We start from the raw sequence: 22,559 nt of genomic DNA on the forward strand, positions 1-22,559 counted from the left end.
GTAAATGGATTTTACCAAGTTGGGAGTCTACATGCAGCGCTGCATCAATGAAGTCGGAGGCGGCTGTGTGAATACGTGCCTTGTATACCGGGCAGCACTGGTAAACATGGGCAGCATGCTAACTGGAGAAATGAAGGTCAGAAAAAGACAAGACAGCATTTGTGGCACTAAGTTTGATATGAGTTTGTGTGAACTGTTTGATCAGCTGTGTGCAGATTTACATGTTGTGGTTTTTTTTTCATGTGTCTATGGAGGGAATCTTGTTTTTAACTCAACCGATTCTAATATATACATTTATTCCTCCCTCTGTATTTTCTACTACAGCAGAATATTTATCATAATGCCACCCACGCAATCCTTGCAAACAGTGACGGAGGTACAAGAAACTGTGAAGATTGTTTTCCTAAAGCTAATTCAGCATAGGATGTGATTGAAAAAAAAGATATACCATTTTTCATTTATTCATCATTGGTTTGTATTTAAATTCCTTTGAGCTAATCTTCATAAAGCCCTTTGTCTCTTCTATGTATCATGGTGCTTTAATTATTTGATACCAATCAAAAGTTTCACGGGGAACCATCTGTTGCACTTCCAAATGACTAATTCACTATAACTTCATTCTCCAGTTACCGTGTCCTCAGATCATTTAACAGATGGTTGGAGATGACTCACTGTGAAGAGTGACACCACGTACGTCATGCTCTATATTACTGTCGGCAGCAGGAACCGTATTACTACAGTACACGGTCTAGTAAATGTCTTCTTTATAAGCACTCATGATGTAGCAAGAATGCCAATTGATTCACTTGGCGTTATATGAAATAAAAGCCTACATCTTCTTTGTGTCTTGAATTTTGATTAGAGATAAGATTACAAAGAAATTAAGCATTTTTTCATCCCACAACATGTTGCTGAATAATCCTCCTCTGGATTTTCTCTCTTGTTTGAGGCAAAGCGGCATTGCTCAGCCTTGGATGTAATATAAGACGCGAAGATACACTTGTAGGCACAGCCAGTGTCTCTGCACTGAAATATATAATACAGCTGTTGGAAAAGTACTCTGTGTTTGTATATTTTCTTGTAAGTAATGTGCCTCTGTAAAGCCTTTCCTATTCTGTATGTCTTTCTTTATCCATCGCTGTCTGTATCTAGTGTCAAACTCACACAAAACCTACAGTCAAAACTGTTTCTAAATTTGAAGAAGACACCAATATTTAGCATCTATGCAAAACCCTTTATATCTTCCAATGCATATATTTTACTTTTAGAGTTTTGTCTGCTGATCATTATTTACCAATTGCCTGGAAATTGGACCTTATAGATCCTATGGCTGGGCACTAATCTACTCACGTAAAGGCCATATTCGATTCGGCTCTTAAGTGACTTAAATGCTTTAAATGTGGAACAGTGCGGTGCTTAGGGTGTGCAGAGTGCTGCCAGGCTGATTGCTGCTTGTATGGAGATCAGGATAACTCAGATCAATTACATACTCTTAAGGGTATTTGTCCACCACAAGTGAATGTGCTTAATCCTGAATTTCTGTCACTGACTGACAAATCTTTAGGATAAAGAAATGGTCCTAACCAGGGTTGATTGCAATGTGCTGTAGTGTTACTGGAGTGTACTGTATGTTTTAGCAGAAGCTTTAGGTCCAAAGTGGTCAGGTCAGGTTTTTTAACCCACATCATCAAAACCCCAAAATTCCCATGAAATTGTACAGAGACAGTCACAGTCCCGAGAGGATGAAGCCTGTACCGTCTCAAATGATCCCCTGACCTTTTCTCCATTGATACCTTGAGGTTGCCATTTTTGTTTTTTTGTGAGATATCTTTGATCTATTGACTAAATTGCCAACACATCTGGAGCAGATATCCATGGTCCCTGAAGGATGAATCCCAATCTCTTTGGTTGTCTACTGATCCCTCCCTTAGTGTTATCAGCAGGTTGACATTTGTGGTTAGGAAGAAAATGGCTTAACGACTATTGGACGGACTAATGCAATTTTATGCAGGCATGTTTTTTGCTTTGACATGGAGCCTTGGAGCAGATCCTTACCCTTAAGGTGGATTTGCCGGTAAATCAGGTCTTGTTCTTATCTTTTCTGTAATTTACACAATTGCGCTTTTCAAAGCTTTTTTCAAACATGTTGGATTAATAACCATAGTCGAAGAGGTCGGAGATTTTCCCTTGAAGGCGGTGATACTAAAAATGCATTTCAGACTTAAAAAACAATGTTTTTACAACCGCCACAAAAACCAAAACAGCATTCCTGAACATAAATAGATGTTCTTTTTTTATTATTCCTGTGAGCAGAGCAGGCTGTTTGCTCAAGAGGTCGGGAATACCATGACATCTGGGTCCAACATTCCCATGATTCACATTTCATGCCTGTAGTGAGTCCCCTGGCAGAGTTATAGATAAGCCTGTCGGAGGTTGAAGATGAAGAAAACGAGAGACTGAGAGTGATTGACACTAAATGATACAAAATTGAAAGACAAATTTGCAGTATTCATTACCACTTCATGTTTTGGTTTCTGTGTTCAAGTGATTTGTGATGTTTGAACAACCACTGATGTTTAACACCTGCTATGTATTCATATGATTAATGAGCAAATGTGAGTGTGCGTGCAGTGAAACTCCTTGTTTGCTCTTTTGCTGGCATAAAGATATTAAAATAAGATAAATCATTTCTGTTTTCCCAATGAGTTATGGAGGATTCATTACTTATGCAGTTCAGTGTCGCTGCCACTAATTAAAAGAAGTTGCCGTGCATGGGTGAGTCCACTTAATCTGGATGTTAATTTGACAGCCACTTACTTTCTACGCAGATATTTAAAAGAATCAAATATATAGGCAAAATATCAATTTACTTATTTATTGTTCAAGCCAGGACATGGTTGTGTGTATTGTCTGAGGTTTGCATCTGAACTCCAGCCAGTTATTTCCTCCTCCCTCATTTTAACACAAGTATCTTTCTTTCTGGCCAGAAAGTCCGAATTTGACATAAAGACTTTGTGGTAGCATTGCATGTTATTTAAGAAAATGATGGAAATTATATAGAAAATATGATTTTGTTCATATAATTCTGTAAATAAAGCTCATGAAACACAACAGATACCTGGCATTAAATCTCAACTGAGACATTTGACTTCATACAGTTTGCGATGTTTTGCAAGGACTACCATTACGAGTCTGGGAGAAAACACACTTTCCCTGCCATGGGTGTTGTATTAAGTCAGCCATTGCACTCGTCTTCTCTGCCTTTTTCGTCTGCTTTCTTGTTCTTCCTACGCGCTGTGGTTTAATCACAAGGTCTGTGCAGGGTGTTTTGTGTATGGCAGGTTTGTGTCTGCCTCACCCACTCACTGAGTCTCCCAAGGAGATTAAATGAGCGCACATCTCCAGACTGGGGATCCTTCCAAACTTTGTGAAGACAGTCCACTAATTGCCCTTGATTGGCGAGCACTACTGAATACGGTGATATAATAAATGCAGCTTTTGCCTTCCTTGGTGAATAATAAGAAACCTTTGATGTGTGACAAGTCATGATTGTCTCACGTTTTTGATGAACACAGAATGAGTATTCCTTCTGGCACTTTTATCAAAGTGGCTAAATGGGAGTTGTGGGTTTAACAGAGAGGTTGTGTTGGATAAAGGATATAAATGTGGTTTATGACGAACATGAAAAGGATGGAGATTCTTTTAGTACTCAACAGATTTTGTTAAATAAGGCCTACTTTCCACACTTTTTCTTGGCTCATTTTCTTTGTATCCCACTCCCTATAAGAGCTCTACAATTAAAAAAGCCTTCAACTTGAAGCTCCCTTGCTTTTGTAAAAAGTCTTTGTTCTGGTGCCATGTCAACAGCAGCAGTGGTGGGTGGATCACATCTTAAATTATTTTCAAATTAATTATTCCTTTTTTCTTGACTTAATCAGTGTGGGAGGATTAAGGTGTTAAGATTTGGTACATTGTCTTTTGGAAAGCATTGTTCACGTAAAATTAGCTGAACTGTCTATGCATTGTTTAAAGTCATATAGCAATAATTAATGAATGTATAAGGAGAAAATCGTAGGCTTTTGAAATGTCAAAATGCACAGCATTTATTGAAATATAATCACAAATGTATTTAGCAAAAATCAGACACAGTTTTGACAAAAATAAATAGATTTTAAGCCTTTTAAAGGCTTCACTGTCACATTAAAATAAAAACACAACATCCTGATCTGCCAGTTTTGTCAAAATGTATCACTTTTACACCCCAAACATCGCACAGCCGCTCCCACGGCATGAGCTGGAATGTTAATTACACATCACTGAATAGTTGCTACAACATTCAAATAATATTCACCCTGTTTTGCCCGATGCAACAGTACAATGTGGGAGTATTACAAAAGAAACATTACTTATAACTTTCTTACAATATGACCAAACTGCATAACAGACTATATCATCACTCTCAACCACAGTACAGAATAGCAAGAAAACGACATAATGTGAAGGTTTGCTCTGTTGTGTTTGGATTAAATCAGAGAGCTCATAGTTTAAAAGGCACTTTAGAACTCAGACCCCACAGCTACAAAGGACAGTAATTGCAATTAAACCATCAGTGCAGTGCATACAACATGACTCTACTGCACAATTACCATCTATTTGTATAGTATCCATTCCCTTTATCCAGCCAGAGAATCAACATTGAGGTCAGAGGTTACACTTTAATTTAAATATGCAGCCATTCTGTTCAGGTGGGATGTAAAACATTTTTTACATATGATGTGAATATTCTTATGTACTTGAGGTAATGAAAATACTCTTGGGTTTATTCACATGTAAATACCTTACTGATTTAATCCAACCTTTAAGAATCAGAGAATGGTAATACTTTGTTAAGACCTGCTAAAATATTCAGGGATAAGAAGTTCCTGTGTCTAGACATTTGGAGGTGGGGCTACACTCCAAACTTGATCCACATTTGGATTTACCATACTTACCATCCTGCAGGGTTGCTTTACATGTAACATAAAGTGTTCGAAACACATTTACCAGTATGCTACAAACTTATATCATTAGAAACCTTCGTTCCTTGCGGACAGTATTACACTTTATGCCATTACAATATACACATACGTCCTATAATGGTTCATCCATACTTCGTTAAAGGATATATATTGCCTTATATAGATTACTTCCTTGTTCCTTGCAAACTGTGCATTGTAGTTTATCTAGAGTTGATCTTCTATAGATTAAGCATTTTTCATTCCACGTTTTTGTTTGTGATCCGAATGATATCCTCTGTAGGAACACATTAGCTTGTGTTGCAACAGGCTGTTTAGAATGTCGTGTCGGTGGTTTTGATATTTTCATTGGATTTGTTGACAATGAGAAAATGTTTTAATGTTAAAAGCCATTTCCTTCAACAAATAATTTGGTAAGTTTGCCCTGATGTTGCACCAACAAAAAGAGATCAAATATGTTGATTGTCTCATGAACTGAGTGCAACTTAAAGTAACGTCTAACATCAAAAACCCATTTAGCACTATTTGTGTCTCTGAAAGCGATGATCTTCACAGTCACACTGACTTGTTGGCAGTTGGTTGGATGTTGTTGGTTGTGATGGAGTTGTGTTGGCTCCTCGCTGCAGTGTTCTCCGTCCTGAGTGAGGAGGAGTTGAGTGGACTCCTCTTGAGGACTTTGTTAGCCAGCAAGTTGCAGGTCTTCCTGTACTGGTGACGCAGCAGAGAGTAGACAAACGGGTCGCTGGCTGCCTTGCTGTAGGCCAGACATTTGGACAGCACACCCCAGTGAGGACTTATAGGCCACGGGGAGAAGAGCTCTACAATTCTACCTCAAAAAAAGACAAAAAGAGAAAAATAAAGTCAAACACTATCCATGCACATAATGCAAGCCTCTTCTCAGATACGTGCAAGTGGTGTGGAAGACTGTTAAAGCAAATGACCCTCCCCGGTGCTGTGATATTGTGTAAAAGTCATTATTTCACTTCACTGAAATGTCCCCACTTCTGAGGGAAATTTGAACTGAACAGTGTTAGATTCTGGACTCCTTCTTTGTTAAAATCCTTTCACACCAATTTCAGTGCCTGACACTTCTTAAGTCTTAAATCAAATTAAGGACAAAGTGAAAAGCAACAGGAGCTTTGTTTTGTCTTTAATCCGTCTTCTTAATTAACGTGATCTCCTTAAGTCTAACGTGTCTCACCACCACACAGTTCCTAATGCGCTTCCTTTTCATTTCCAAATCACAATTCTAACAGCTTCTGACAGGTTGCCACCACTAATACTGGGACTAATACTAATGAGAGCCAGTGATACCATCTCTGAACCATTTGCTATCTTCCTCTTTCCCTGCCTCTCTCCCACCCATCTACCCACTTCTGGAGACTCGGTGACAAGGATTAGAAACGTGTGTAGAACCAATAAACTGTGAGATTATGAAAAGGAGGCAGTTAAAAATGTTACAAGATAACAAGACAGCATAGAAAATCATTATCCGCTTCTGTTTTTACAAGATAAGACAAGCATATTAGCAAGAACAAGGTAAGTGAAACCCACAGTGACTCCTGGGAGAGTTATTTTTGAAGCTGAACAAGCAAGATAAATCATAAAAGGAAAGATGAAATATACCGAATCAAAGTAGTTCAACCCCTTTGAGGCTGTTTGTAAAAACACACACATACCCTGTATACAATATTATAAATCTCTGCTCACCTTGTAATGACATAGGGGGTGAAACACACCACAAATGTGCCGATGAAAGTACTGATCTTCTTGATGGCCCTCCGCCTCCTCTGCCTCTGCTCATCCAAGCATTTCTGGCGAACACTGCCAAAGCACATGTGCACCATTATCTACCCAGGAGGCATGATCAGAGACATGCAGAAATAATGAAGCAGTCCATGGAGAAACACATGTGGGATGGACGTAAAGAAAGCAGTGAACTGTGCCCTGTTATCTCTGAGGATTACACTGAATTTCACACTGCGGAGATATAAATTATGTAAATGTAAAAGAGCAATTAAAAGTTTAATTATTTGACTAAATCAAGATGGATGGCAAATGATTGAAGTGCAAAGAAATGAGGACGGTCTAGCTGGCCTTAATGGTACATGATAATGTATGTATTTATATTCATTTCTATGATGATTTGTCTAACAAGCTGTCCCCAAAAAGGATATATTTTGAAAGATAATATGGAGCCAGAAAATGTTTTGATGCATTTATGGATTATCAAAATGCACATTTTTCAATCTATCAAGTAATCCACCGAGCACTGTTTGCCACACAAATAAGAGAAAATACAACAACATCATCTGCTGTTTGCGAAACTGAATAAGTGCACTTTGTGTGTCTTAAGCACACATTATGTCTGGAGTATGTTCTGATTTTAACAAAGGATCAAAATATTCCTTCTGAAATGCTTCACATGGAGGAAAAAAAGGGAACAGAAACAAAACACGAGGGAAATACAATTGCATCAAAAGGTAAAATGGATAACACTGAATGGATTTCTAGTGATGTTTACCTGGGGTGAATATCCACAAGCAGCACCAACGTCTGCATGGTGATCACGTCAATGCGTTTACAGTGAAACCGTGCAACTTTCAACACTTTCAGATAGGTTACACACAGCACGATCAGCGTGAGGAGGAACGTGAGACAGTGCAAAGCCACGGTAAAAATGATGAACTGCGTTCCGGCTGCCCTCGCCCTGACATTGCAGAGAGTGCAAGATGCGTAAAGGTGATGGTACCCGACCCAGGAGCGACAGGTGGCCACCGTGGAGAAGCAAAGCGAGTGTATCCACGTGTATGCCAACGCTAATACTGCATCCCGGTGCCGTATTCTTGAGTGGTAGCTCAAAGGGAACACCACTGCCACCCATCTATCGATGCTGAGAGCTGCCATGCTGAGCATGGAGTTAGTGGTGAGAAAAGTGTCAAGGAAACCCACAATTTGGCAGAAGTCGCTGCCTCCGGGATGGCCCGTGGTGATGAGCCCAATCAGAGTTAGTGGCATGTTGGACACGCTTAGCAACAGGTTGCAAAACGTCAGGTTGAGAATAAAAAGACCAGGTACCTGTTTGCGGATCTCCGGGTCGTAAAGAAAGCAGATCAGCACCACAACGTTGGACAGCAACGATACGACAATAATCCCCAAAACCAAAACGGAAGCAACTATGTCCGCTGCGTCCATGGTGCTTCCTCTAAAATATCCAGACTTTTCATGAGAACATCCGCAGTCCTGACGCAAACTGTCATCGTGAGTTGCAGTCACAACATATTTGTCTCCTATACATAGCCATGCTTACCCTCCCCAGGCTCCAAATGTCTTCAACAAATGAAGCGGTCCCCCAAACAGCCTCCACCACGAGGTCTCAGGGGAATTCATAGAGGATGCTCACAAGATCACAAAAACGAGATTTGGAAGTCTGTTTGATGGGAATGGGGTTACAGTAGGATTTTGTGTGTGTCGCTGCAGTATTCCTGAAGCCCCTCTGTTGCCTCTGGTCTCACAGCTCAGGGTTCCCTGGGTGCGCAATTGCGCATTGACACGATGGCATCTCTGAAAAGGACATGCAAGTACTTCAAGCCTACGGTCTCTGTAGCTATTTATATTGTATTTCTGTCAGAGTAAAAATCACGCTGGTGCACCCCTGTTTAAAAATAGCCTTTTAGTGCAATAAATAGAAGCACGACGCATGATTGCGTATCTGGTAAGGCTGATGTCACGAACATCACGTTGAACACAGCAGTTTGATGTAAAGAGTGCAAATAATACACTATAACCTAGATCCAGGTCATGACAATTCTATCTCGTTTATTTTGCATTTATTTAAGGCAGTGTCTGGATACAAAAAATAATCCATCCAGTACTGTAAAACGTCCGAGCAGCAAATGTACAGTTTAATCCAAAACTCAGATATCCTTGCGAGTTGCGACAGACAGGGAGACCCAGAGCCTCATCAGTGCAGCGTTCAAAGCCTTATATGGTTATTTAAAAGGATGCAATGAAGCTGGAGTTCCCCATGTAGCTCATTAGAGCACAGAAGAGCTGTACAACCACCGCAGGTTACATTATGTACATTATGTGTACAGATTCATACAGCCCCCAGCAGGGAGGTCATACTGGTTTGTGGCCCATGACCCAAACACGTGTGTGTGTGTGTGTGTGTTTGTGCGCGCGCGCGCGCGCGTGTGTACCAGTGAAATTGAGGACTAAAGTGTAAAGGTCAGTATGCTGGCGGTTATAGGGACACAAATAACCAGTTGTGGAAAAAGCGATTAGTAAAAGTCCTGTATTCAAAATATTACACAACATGCGCAACACTAAGTGGGCTTTTATGAACTAAATGTGATAAATTGCCCCTGAACCAGCCAAAGCAGGCAAGAAGACAAGAAAATGGTTTTGTGACACTTGATAATTCATTAACATAATTCTGTTATTAATGCATGGCATAAAGTATTCTATTAGTTATCATTATTTTACAGTTCAAGGTCTGTGGCTGAAATGTATCATTTATAAATCTTGTTTTTAACGCGCTTGGCTCAAGGGGGCGCTGCAATGTGAGCAATTGAAAGCGAATGACTGTCCTTTACCTGTAACGCAGGTGTCTTGATTGGCTAATTCGCATGAGTCACTGTTCTTAAAGAAGACAGTTAGTGTTTACACTGAACAAAGTGTATCATCTTCGGCACACATTTAAAAGTCTGCCTTTTTAATAAAACTTGAGGTTAGACATCTCGATGGGAGGATATTGTTCAACCAAACCTCTAGCTAACAGTCTCAGATCAAACCAGTGCTTCTCCGGAAAAAAAAATGGCTAACTGCTTGTCAATAAGACGCTACAAACGTGTTTGTCGAAGGGGATGGTAGCCTACTGTTCAACAATAGACATCTTAAGCATCTTTCTGACAAGATAGCCGTCCATGAACGCAGCATGGACAACGTGGTGAAGTTTGGTGAACATGTGCAGCCAAACAGCTAGCTAACTCAGAGCGCATTCAAACATGGAGCTGGCCAGCGTATGACTCCACGGTGAGGAGAAAAGGTATGTGCAAAGAAGATTTATCACCTGGGTAGAACATGCGAAATGGGTCAGTATGTCAATATGTGAAATTTTCAGGGTTTGCACACCCAATCGTAGCGTTAAACGATATCATAACCGTATTGCATTTGTAACACAAAACCGTTTTGTGCTACAACTGTTTTAAAAACAGATACTTATATAACATTACTATCTTAATAACTACACTAGACACATAGAGCATGCCTCTTCCTATGGAATTGTATTGCTTCCTTACATAATATGGTGATTTAATGGAATTTATTTCTTCCAATAACATAATATGAAGAGGTGTGTACTGACTCTCCAGCGCGGTATTTGAATCGCTGCCAAATGGACGCTAATGCAAAGTCTATTTTTCTTTTGTATTTTTCATGTAAAACAAATCCAAAACTCATTAGTAATGAACTGAATGAGACCAATTAGGTGTCTTAGTTTATTTTTTATTTTTTTATTAGAATCTTTCCTAACTCAGCCCCCAGCAGTTTAAGGCAAGAGGTGGGAGTTGAGATAACTGCAGTAGTACTGCCAACATTAGGTACTTTTATGCCACAGATAATAACAAATCTGGCTCTGTTGCACATTCATCCTTCACAGTATCCTTGCTGAGAGCTAAACAACTGTTCTAAAGTGTGATGCTCTAAGCATACTTCAAATGACTCTGCTTCTGGCATAATACGATTCCCCCTTTTTAAAAGACATGCCCTGTGTGCAATAGCAAATAGAGATTCAGTGGTTTCAGTAACTGTGCTGTCTGGTGACGCTGCTAACATACTTTTCCCAATAAAACACAACAACCAAGATGCAAGATGACAGGATGCACAATTAAGTTAATTCACTGGGAATTTGCCACGGATTAGTAAAAGTATTTTTGCATTTGTTCCAGATCAGGTGTCATGGGAGTAGCAGTAAGTCATTATTTGTTGTCCTGTTATCACTGTAATTTGCTGTGATAGTAGATGGTGATAAACAAAACAGAATTCACAAAATTAGCCTTTTATGTGAAGACTGAGTTACATGAGCAATTACATTAGTTAAAAAGCTCCCACCTTTTCTTTGAATACAGGATAGACTCATTTAACACTGTCACAGACAACTATAGCTTTTCAGCTCCAAATATTTCAATTAACATGCCCAATGGGACCACCCAGAAAGGATGAAAGTTAAAATTACTCATATGCAAAATGTGATTTGCTTCAGATTAGTTCCAGGACCAAAATCATGGATATGATCTATAGTGTTTGATGGAAAGAGACTTCTTCTCCGTCTGGCTACAAGGATAAGAGAAAGCAGTCTATCTGTTATAACAGTAGTCATGTGTGCAGCTGTCTAGCCATCCTATACATTGTCAGTAATGACAAATTGCCAATAATGGCTGCGTAGATTTTCTAATTAATTCCAGAGAGAGAGGCCCTTTTATTTCTGCCCTTTCCACAAAGTAAAGGAACAGGGAAACTACATTGGATGTTTTTACACAGCGTAAAGTCTCTGCAGTCCTCCCCTAAATAGGATAAAGTTCAACTTAATTTGCTCTCCGACTTTGAGTTAATGAGGTGAAAGGTTACAGATACACACAGCCTTATGTATAATCCTCAAAAAGGCTCTGCAGACACTACGTTTTTTAATTATTTACATTTACAGCACTTCTATTTTTATCTCAGTAAACCCAGAAGTAATCGTAAATCATGATTCCTTGAAGAATCCTTTTATTATACACTTATTTTTAAAAGCAATTGTTATGACTGTTCCACATGAAAGATTAGGAACATGTAAACATAGAAACTATTGTGCATGCTGCTGTACTGCTTGGGCTTTCATTGGTTGATATGGACATATTTTGTTATGACTCGCCACATGTTGTTTTTGCTAAGGGATGCCGGTAAGCTTGATGTGGCTGTATTGAATTCTTTTGTGTTCTGCTTTTTGCTTTCACAGTTCATATTCAGTTCAAGATGAATAGGAGTTATTGCCGTTTATGGCTTATGCATGCTGGCCATGTGCAGCTGGCTGTTTGCTCTGGTGCTACATCTCTATATGGGCAACCTCTGTGTATTCATTTGCAGTGGTACACTTTGAGCAGTGCATCTTCTGTCTAAAGTGATACATTTTAAAACAATACATTATGATCTGGTTAATTTTGGGCCATTTTACACGGGGGATTTGGAGGAGTTGAGGGGATCTTCTATTAACTAAAGCAGTCGGATTGAATTAGAATTATTTTGCTGCTTGGGGGCAGCAGCACATTTCTGACATACTATATTCCCCCATACATTTGTTGTGGTGAACATGACAAAAACTTTGCCTTTTTACCTATATGTAGCAGAGATTAAGGAACATCGTCATTCATTTCATGTTGCAGGTGATCTGATGATGAATGTATTTCTCCTTTTTAGCATGTTTTGAGCTCCATCAGCACCTGAAAAAATGTTTTACTTTAGCTACTAGATCTTCCACTTCGTTTACCTTCTATAGTTGCTAACTATTTATGCACAACATGTTATTAGAATATTTTTCATTGAAAACAGATACTGGAAATGTTATAGAACAGAGATGACAACTCCTGTTTAGTATTATGAAGCCTTTTCCAAACTGTTTGAATAACCTAAAAAATGGTCAAGCTAAAAGCAAGGCTGTTTGTGTTGGTTCCTTAAACATCGATATGTAAGAGGGTTCACTTTTTCGTGGGTCAGGGATTACAAGCACAAAGACAAGCAGCGTAAAGTTGTTTAGGAATTTGAGAAAAATTCACCTAGTATTCGCATAGTTGCTCCTTCCTGATCCTGCAGGAGTGTTTCAATTTCTCTGCCCAAAAAACAAGTTGATACCATGGTTGTTATCACTGAAGCAAAGCTCATGATTATTTCCTCGAACATCTGTGTGGGTTAAGCTCTATTTATTCACTAACAAGATGTCACTAACCCTATATACATGTAAACAGCTTAGCTACTTTGTACACTCGGTGTTCTTCTCTTATTATATACAGAGTAACTTTCATCTTGTATTTACTGTAGATCTGAAGGCTGGGTCTTTTTCTCCTGGCTGAGCCTCAAATATAACTTGGCTGTACATAAACTCTCGCAGCGATTCCAGGCTCAGTTAATCGTGTTTGCCCATCTGCTTTGATGTCCTTTTTCTGGTAATGAGTGTGACATTGCTGTATACAAGCATGACAGTGAGCAACTGACTGTAGTGATTTTGTTTAATGAAGTGGGAGTCCTAATGAGAGGTCATCATCCTGCACTTCAGGACCTTCATAAACTGGGCATGTGTGTTCGGTCATTAAATGCTTGTGTATGTGCTGAATTTTTCATTAAACTGACATCTATTTTCACAGTATTGCTTCTTAACGATGTATATGTGTGGGTCTGTAGACTTGAATTATTTGGGGAAATATTTTCTACAAGGACAAGATAACCGTAAGCTCCTGATTTAGAAAGAGGACCAAGCTAGACAAACATCCTCATGAGCATGGTAAAGCAAATACTGCGTAGTGTGTGCATATATATGCAGGGCATTACTAGCAATAGATGACTCCTGCCTGTGGCTGAATAAACACACGCCTGGCTGCATCCCCAACTGGCTCGTGCACAATTTCAGAGGCTGTCTTTTCATATTATTCTTTGTTTGTTTAGTGCTTGGACAGCCGTCTCTCTTCTGTAGAGCAAGGTTCCCCATTCTCACATACATGGCCCATCTGCTCGACCGTGTCATGATTCATACTTTAATACATTGATCTGGTGACTCAGAGGAGCAACAGATGCATCTTTAGCGTGCAAGTAGCCTATGTTTCTGCATTTCTGTTATACTGTATGCATACTCTGAAAGTCCAACTACTAGTAGCACACAAACAAGGTTATTCATTTTGTCTTAGTATTACAACTAACCCTTTTAAATAGTGAACATGTATACTATGTTATTCCACTGTATAATTTAGCTTGTCTGAGCCCAAGCTTTTATAATGTAAGTGTGGCCTTGTTCATGTCTCCTCATTAAAATAATACACCTTAGAAAAATTGGACTGACAGGCTTTTGACCCTTAAATTAAAACATCAACCTTTCCATCCCTGACTGATCTGCCCTCCACACAGGGGGTCATATCTCTGATAAGAAGGTTTATTATATGCTTTCAGTTATCAGCATAATCATCAGGCTATAAGTGACTTATAGAAATCACCTTTCAACGCCTTTTCCTTTCCCAGCTAAGTCGGAACAAACAGTCTTGTGAGAGGCAAATATTCTGCTCTGTTTTGCTTGGTTGTATACTTTTAGATAAGAAAATGGTTTACCTTCTGTACTTGTTGATGTGGAATGATGGTTTCTGGTCTACACAGCATTAGAAGTAATGGGATTAAGTGGGGAAAGAGAAGCATTTTTTCCCGCAGAAACCTAAAGGAACATATTTGTTCAGAGCGGTACAGCTAGTACTTGGACAGAGAGAAACCTTAATAATGTTGCAGGGCTCGCTGTTCAGCAGTCAGTCAATACAAAACATCACAAGTCAGTATCTTCCATACCCCTGAACACTGAAGCAATATAAAGTCATCAAGGTAGCGTGAGTTTAAATGTGATCGAACGGCTGACTGTTGCTGGTTCACTGACTCATCACACCTAATGGAAATCTCAGTTTGAGGCCTCAGCGTGGTGGAAGAAAGTTACTGCAACCCCTTTGCTTGGTTTACTTAAAGCTCTTTCACACCACATGCCAACATGTACCCATTCACATACAAACTCACATGGATAAAAGGTCCCTTTAAGCTGTATCTAATCCTCATTTTTCACACAATGCCAAACAGCTGTCTGTCCATTTGGGATCAATTTGGGGTTCACTATTTTGCCAAAAGAGACTTAACATGCTGACTGAGGAGCCTAACGTACGATTAGACCAGCTCTACTTCCTGAACCATAGTCTCAGTGGCTCCAGTCATTACACCTCACTGTCTGTGGGTGGGTGGATGTGCTGATCTGTCACCCCCTTGCTCCACTCTCACAGTTTGGACTGCTGCTGCTACATTTCATTACACTCACATGCAGCCTTTAAGGACACGCTGACAGTAGGCAGAAAAGCTTTGAATTATTTTTTACATCTTTTTAAATTATCTTCCGGTAACAGTGCACATAGTTCCTGGTTCTGCGACAGAAAAGAAAAAGAAATCAGCCTTTCCTGTTGGAATAAACTGTAGCAAATGCATTTTTCGTGTCTTTTTATACCGTTATGAATTATTGAACCTGCTAAAGAATTTTGATATGATGCTTCCCTCTAGTGGATGTGAAAAGATGTGCAATAAATAACTGCTTTTAAATAGTAACTTTACTAGATGCTATGGTTTTATTACAAATACAATCATTTAAATGCAATAGCTTTTCAAATTGTTAATTAGTAGGACAATTAGCATCAACTATTTAGGTTTCAACCATTCTTATGAAGTTGTCATAGTGATTAAAATGACTGATTTCCACATGTTATAATTCACAGGCAATATCCCTCTATCTAATATCTTAAATTTAGAGATTACAAAGACAGGAAATGACAGGGGGAATGTATTTGTTGAAGCACATCTGGTCTTTGTAGTGGTCCTTCCCTGTGTTAACCAGAGGAGGGCACTCTCTATACACTCTGCCAGCTGAACTTGCTGGAGGTGAGCTGATGCCACTGTCTGAGCTGTCAGCACTCATTAGTACTGTCTCATTAAAGTGATGTCAGTGGCACTCATTTACCAGTTAAATGAACAGCTGCCCTGCCTCGGGGCCAAGTCAATGACACCGACAGGTGAGGGAGGTCTGCAGGTTAACCGGCAATGAGCAGGAACAGAAAACAACCTCTTATTTGTTTGCTTTTCTCAAACAGTGACAGAACTGTTCAATAACAACTTTGTTGCTGGCTTATGTTTCTGATCTCAATTTTCTATCTTACCAGCACTGCAGTGAGTAAAACTCCTACTGTGTTGTTCATAATGACAGCATATATATAAAACAAAGATTTTTAAGAGAAAAATCCACTTTCTTTCTTAACACCAACATAAGGACTCCAGTATTATTTATCTCTATCTATTTTATTTTTTTGTATAGATTTAGACTATGTCTACCATATGCAGCTAACTCGATTAGTTTGCATGACCGCTTTATATTGACGTTATGATTTTGAACAGTAGACACTCTTTGCCATGTGGGGGCACCAGTGTGTGAATTTGGCTTTGACATGTACAATGTTAGTGTAAATAAATTTGATTTAAAATGTTTTAAAAAGAATGTTGACAATGGTAATAGTCCCTGATGTGCTTTTAACAAACCCCTCGCAAGAAATGTCACAGAAAGCTTTTGATCTTTTGAAACATCTCATACACTGAAAGCCAACCTCACTTTAGCTCTTTAACCGTCACCCACTTCCTCTCCCTTGGCTCCTTGTGACCCGACACATGCTACACCTCAGACAGCCACTCGGCTAGACCAGGATCTAATTGGTATTAGGGGTCAAAACCACGATATCCCCCATTTGCCTTTCCCCATTAATGGCCTATTTAGCGTCCTGCCGATGGCAGTAAAGAGATAGCTGGGCTTTTATACCTTCTGACTGGATATATTAGCAGGTAATGTCTTTAAAGAGGATTAGCGGATGGAAAGGAGAAAGAGAATGAGAATGGCTGAGAGCGCCGTAGGGATGGCATGGCAGCAAATAGAGAGGTGATAGCAGGGAGGACAGGAGAGCTTATGCTGCTTGTGCTGCCTCTGGCTATGGAGAGGGATTAGTATCCACTGTGGATTCTCTGGTATCCTGAAGCTTGTTGAGTCATAGCTCTCTAATTGTTTGCATTTGATCTATATAGGAAAAATAAACCCTTCTCCCACATGTGAGCATTGAAGAAGCTGTTATAATATTGAACTGTCTTTTAAACGCACTCAGACAAATCACTCAAGGTCAGTAAGTAGTTAATGCAACACTGGTCTTCTCGTGGTTAACTTTTCGTTCTGATCCCTAGGACTCAGTAAAGAATGTGACATGGGTCGAGGTCAAGAGTCCCAAAATAAGCAAACAAAATACCTTGTTGACGGTGTTCAGCAATTAACCTGCTTCCGACTCAAATGCTTCTTAAACAGGCATTGTGACCTTGAAAGAGTCCCACAGAGCATTACACATTCTTAGGCCGTAGGGGAGTTTGGCTCTTTGTGATACAAATATGCCAAACCGTTTTATCTTTCGTTAAATGTAACCACTGGCATTGGACAGTGATAAGAGTTTGAATCGTCCAATATTCACATTCTTCTTTGGCAATGTTTGACTTTGGTCAAATGATAATACAGCTTATACACATACTGTATATCAGCGTGCTAAATACAAGCTGATGTAAGGTTACCAAGACATATTTTGTATGTGGATTAAGTGAGTTGCATCAACCGTTTCTGGTTTCTCTCCAAGACCTTACAGATGACAAACACTTTGAGCTTCTCAGTCTAATCTGCCCGTCCCCTCCTCCACTGTTCTGACTGCCATATGACTAATGTCCTAGACCCGAGGCCTTGGCTCGGCCCAGCTAAGCTGTTTTGGGGGGATTTGATCATGCATAGATGACATTGAGTTAGAATGGGTCACTGCAGATTCTGCTTTAGCCACAGTCTGCTGGAAAGGAGTCAAGTGGAGGGCAAGCACCTGGACTAGCTGACCTTTACCTGCAGAGAGGAAAGAGAGAGGCATCAGGAGGGGAGGATGCAGAGATCCATTTTGTCAAGAGTGTGTTTCAGACTTTCAGGGATGACTAAGTAAAGTATTTAGCATCAAATGAAGTCCTGTTATCCAAACCGGAATTGTATCAATCCTAATCACCCTCCATCCTTTTCCTTATCCACTTAAACTTCTCTGTGTACGTATTTCTGCACATTAATTCTTCCTCATGCACACTCAAGTTTCCACATCTTGAAAAAGTTTGAGACTCTACACTCTCCTCGGGAGGGATGAACACAACTTTGTTCGTGCCAAGACAACCCTGTGAGCATCTCTGCTCTCAGCAGCACTGCAATGAAAGAAGCATTGTGTGCCGCTTCACGCTCCATGGCCAATTGACTTCTTTTCCCATTAATCAAATGCGCTGTTTACCTAATCTTTCATAGCATTTCAGAACCATTAAAACCAAGAGGATTATCCTAGTATTTCTGAAGGTGTTTCTTTACCTCGGGTACAGGTGCCCCGATAACACTCCTTCTGTTTTGCTCAATCTCTCTCTCCTTCCTCCATTCCTCCTCTCAGTCTCCCTCCTTTTTTACCTTTTCTTTTCCTGTTTACACTTTCTTTCCCTTTCTCAACTTTCCTGTCTCTGCAAGGATTACCTCTGAATGATTCTAAATGCTACCTCTCCATCCCACCAATGGACCACTCTACCCCCGCTCTGGATAAATAAAGTATCATTGTCTGATTAAAGCAGATTAAGCAGACGGAAAAGGGTTCAATCTGAAATTGGGTTTAATTCTTTACTTTTGTGTCTTTGAGCAGGAAGTTGGTGTGGGTTAGCGGGGCTGCATTTCGGAGAGTGTATCTCACTGTAGAGCTAAAAGAGGAAATTGTGAATTGAATTGCACTTAAAACCCCTCTTTGTAAAACTAGACGAAGCGAACAGCAAACTCGCTTGCCAAAGCCGTTGGCCAGGATCTACAGGTAAGTGTATAGGTTATAGCCAAGCTGCTTTGACCTGATGCTGTATGAGCAGGCTTTTACTTGCTTCAACCAGCAGACAGCTGGGGTCAGATCTTCAGAGGTCAAAATGAACAAACTTTGCTTATGGAATTTTTATAAATGTGTCCTATAGGAATTATGTTAATATTTGACACATTTGCATCTAACGTTTTAAATGAACTGCCAATTTTCAGTTCCTATGCAGGAAGTAGTTGGTCCCTTGAATAGCTTGGCAAGAGTCACCTTGTGTGTTAGTGTGGGGAGATGAATGTGTAACAAGTCTGACTTTAAAGCAAGAGACTGGAGTGCTCTGACCCTAGTCACTCAGTAGTTGCCACATATATTGTAGCATGCAAGAATGTTAAAAAGGTTGATAATGAAGATTTTTGTTCTCATATGGTGATAGAGTTGCTTTCTTTGGTGTGTAGGGGTCGTTTGGCTTCCCAAATTTGATCCAATCTTGAGAATATTAAATATACATTTCACTTGAATATTTGCTTGAAATAAGGAATAATGTGGCCTACAATGATTATGTATAGTAAAATCTGGGTATTAGATAACTTCCGGTTGAGGGATTTCTTAAACCAAGTTATCTTTTGGTAACAGGGAACAATCGAGTGCTCATGAACTCTATGACTGAACCATATATAAAATCCCCTTTTAAAATGTCAGTACTTATCACGACTGAAGACTGTATAGTCTCAAGTAGTGCAAGTTCTGTGTTTAAGTATGTTTTCACACACACACACACACACACACACACACACACACACACACACATGCACGAGTGAGTCAATCATGTTGATTGAGTGACTGCTGATGATGCTGAGGGTTAATCTGTATTTAGTTGGTCCATCCGGATGCCTTAGAGGCCATCTTATTAAAGGAAATGAGACGTTGTGAGGCCTTTTTCAACAGACAGTTACTGAGCTCCGTGTGCATTCCTTCGTGTCTCCTGCACAGTGGATAGGAACAGCGCTGTCCACAGTGGGCCCTGACAGAACAAAGCTAAGACAAAAAGGCCCTTGTGCTGGTACACATGTTAGAGAGGACATGCCGGTGTGTCAATCCAGCGCAATTATGAAAGTTTATCTCTAAACAGAACGTGACCACCGCAGACGGCTGAAGTTCTGAGCTATTTGCATCAAGATAGCTGAAGAATCTAGAACCGTAATGCTTTAAAACATTGCCCCACCCCCCCAGTTACAGGGCGGGGGTTGAAAAAATGGAGACCTGTTGAAATAGAGTAATAACGTCTTATTCAGGTCATTTTTTGGCTTGCCAAGGAGTTGACTGTACGTTTAGATGAAAGGGTTTAATTGGAAATGATAACCTGCTGACAGAGAAGGTCTGTCAGCCCACAAGCTCTGGCTGTCTGTCTGCCAGTACTGCAACAATATCCACAGGGAGATTGGCAGATAGAAGCTGCTGTCAACACCCTCAAGCTCAGGGTTGTTGCAGAGTAAGCCCTGCACTTGTGTTTGCTTCAGCTAGGATACGTGGCATTATTATTGGCTGTATGAAAGTCCTCCTGAAAGTTTAACATACAACAAGTAAGCAGTGCATTTTCACCCTCAAACTATTTCTGACCATTTACAAGGACCCAAGGTAGATGCGCATCAAGGAAACTAAAATGCTTTCAGACCATCAGAGCAGTTCAACAAGATCCAGGACATCAAAGCCACTTAAATATTTTTCATTCTTGGGGCCACAAAATGCAGGATGATATGACAGACACACAATAGGCCCACAGTTTCCTCTTGGACCCTGCAGCAGTGTTGACATGAGTAGAAATTAAGTTATCACCCCTTTTTAAAGTCCAGACGGCTGTCAGACAAGGCCCAGTAGCACGGGGGAAGATGTGATGCTTCCAGCAGCTAGCTGCTTAACATGGGAAGCTCAGCCTCTCTTTTTTCCACTAGCACTGCCTCTCATACCTGCTTCCTACATGTGTTTCAAGAATGGTTTGCTGTTGAATGATGTTTTAAATAAGACCTGGCCGTGGGGCTTGTTTTATTTTCAAACTTAGGAGTATTTAGTTGCAATATGAGTTGAAAAATCATGTTTTATAAAAAAAAGTAGTCTCCTTTTTATTTACTTGATACATTTGATTCATTTCCTGATACAAATATTATTTTTCCCGGTTGTTATGTCATTCTGACGCCATAATCCTCCTTTTGAGCTTCTGCACTCTAGGCCCTGAATACGTTTTCGTCCTTTAGTGATCCACTGATTTACTCACCAGTGTGAGTCATTGTGTGTCTGTATTTGGGTGCTGTTTCCTGTATTATCAGTCCAAAAATAGACCCCACACTGAATTTTGAATTTAGATGGTGACTCAGATGAGTTCAGAAAGTATGGTCAGCCTCTCTGTAACTGCAACCCTTCTTCTTGCTGCCACAATTGCCGTTTACAATAACTGGTTTTATTTGACCGTATATTGCCGCAGAAATAATTGTGAAATACTTTATTATTGTAATTTTTAGACCATTCCTAGACTATTCTATCACAGATGTGATACAATAATGGTAGACCCTTTTTAAAAGAGCATTTCGTTGTTCATATTTAAGATTATTCAAGAATTGAGCACAGCAGGACCCTTGCAAGGTCAGCAAAAATGATCCATGTATGTATCATACCATAAGACAATAACAGATTATTATGACGCCTTCCTTTGAGCATCCTTCACACTCTTGTGAGAGCAGCTAGGGGGTTCACCTTCTTGCCTTATGACCGGCACATTTAATTGTTGGGCTTTCCATCATTGCTCATACTAACAACCAAGCTGCAGTGCACCCATCTTTGTCCACGCACACTGGTGTGACCCAGCAGATACTGGATGTGTTGGTCTGTCTCGACTGTCCATGGGGTTAAACCCTGTGGTTCCTTTTTTTTTTTTTAAATAAAAACATCTCTTTGATTACAATAAAGAAGGCAACTTTTTCAAAAGAGGTACTTTGCCAACATTATTGCAGAGGGCTTTTTGAAAAGCAGCCACCTTTTGATGTGTTGCTCCCTGTCTCCATTTAGAAAAAGATCCAGGCAAAATGAAAATATGCTACAACACATACGAGTAAAAGCTTTCATGATATTTTCAACTTTCAATACACCATTATCCTGTCCAAAATATGTCACGATAATGACTTAGTTAAATAGGCCGGTCAAATCTGTCAAATTCATATTTTTTCATTGTACTTCTCTTTTTGGCATATGAATATGCTAAAAAGGTACAGAAAGCACCATAGACTCCTTCTCAACAGCATTTGAGAAAGTATAAAACATATCAAACTTTCATCATGTTGACCCCATCAAGAGTGTGCCCCACCCTAGATCATCCCCACAAAAACAACCGTTAAGAGGTTCCTGCTTTAAAATGGGAGTCGCTCGCCATGAGAGAGCCACCATTTAATTATGACACACAGGAAATTATCCCTAGAATGGACCCAGTGCTGATAAGAAGTCCAAGCCCAATGGATGACAGCTCTAGAAACCTGAGAGAACTTATCACCGAAGTGGAGGGTGGGGGCCCACGACTGGGCGCCTGACAATCTGATTTGACTGTCATCCCCAGGTCATAATTAATATATTTATCAAATTAATAACTGAACAGAAAATCTCATCGTCATTGGCGCTATTGTAAAAAGAGTCCTGCCCTGGCCCCAGAGGTGAACAGTGGCCAAATTCATGTGGCGGTCGGTTTCCCTTGTGGGTAATAAGGCTGCTGTCAGTGTAATGGGGGCGGAGGGGGGCAAAGTGAGCTGCCTCTTTTAGAAGCCATGACAGATAAATTGCCTCCCCCCTGCACAGAGTGAAACAGAAC

General features: G+C 40.0%; 1 protein-coding gene and 1 long non-coding RNA gene across 2 annotated transcripts in view; one reads left to right on the forward strand and one right to left on the reverse strand.

Annotated features, from left to right (window-relative positions):
* Nucleotides 1-4,224: 4,224 nt before the first annotated feature.
* On the reverse strand, nt 4,225-8,674 carry LOC134859002 (G-protein coupled receptor 26-like). The gene is made up of 3 exons (XM_063875270.1): nt 7,540-8,674; nt 6,726-6,839; nt 4,225-5,841 (listed from the first exon to the last, which is right to left on the reverse strand). Exons 1-3 carry the CDS (start codon nt 8,208-8,210, stop codon nt 5,571-5,573), a joined length of 1,056 nt encoding a protein of 351 aa, XP_063731340.1. The 5' UTR covers nt 8,211-8,674; the 3' UTR covers nt 4,225-5,570.
* Nucleotides 8,675-9,833: 1,159 nt separating this feature from the next.
* Nucleotides 9,834-22,559, forward strand: part of LOC134858949 (uncharacterized) — an 81,744-nt gene continuing 69,018 nt past the window's right edge. Inside the window, exon 1 of the long non-coding RNA XR_010165022.1 lies at nt 9,834-10,065. This is a non-coding gene — a long non-coding RNA (uncharacterized LOC134858949). The remainder of the gene's footprint in view (nt 10,066-22,559) is intronic.

This window comes from Eleginops maclovinus, chromosome 22 (genome assembly GCF_036324505.1).
Source record: "Eleginops maclovinus isolate JMC-PN-2008 ecotype Puerto Natales chromosome 22, JC_Emac_rtc_rv5, whole genome shotgun sequence".
Lineage (NCBI taxonomy): Eukaryota > Metazoa > Chordata > Actinopteri > Perciformes > Eleginopidae > Eleginops > Eleginops maclovinus.

Excerpts from the sequence above, each read along its gene's own strand:
- LOC134859002 (XM_063875270.1), bottom strand. The coding sequence starts at position 8,210 with ATGGACGCAGCGGACATAGTTGCTTCCGTTTTGGTTTTGGGGATTATT. Across the intron at positions 6,840-7,539 it reads CTTGTGGATATTCACCCCAG|TGTTCGCCAGAAATGCTTGG; the intron begins GTAAACATCACT and ends GTGCTTTGGCAG. Across the intron at positions 5,842-6,725 it reads ACCCCCTATGTCATTACAAG|AATTGTAGAGCTCTTCTCCC; the intron begins GTGAGCAGAGAT and ends TTTTTGAGGTAG.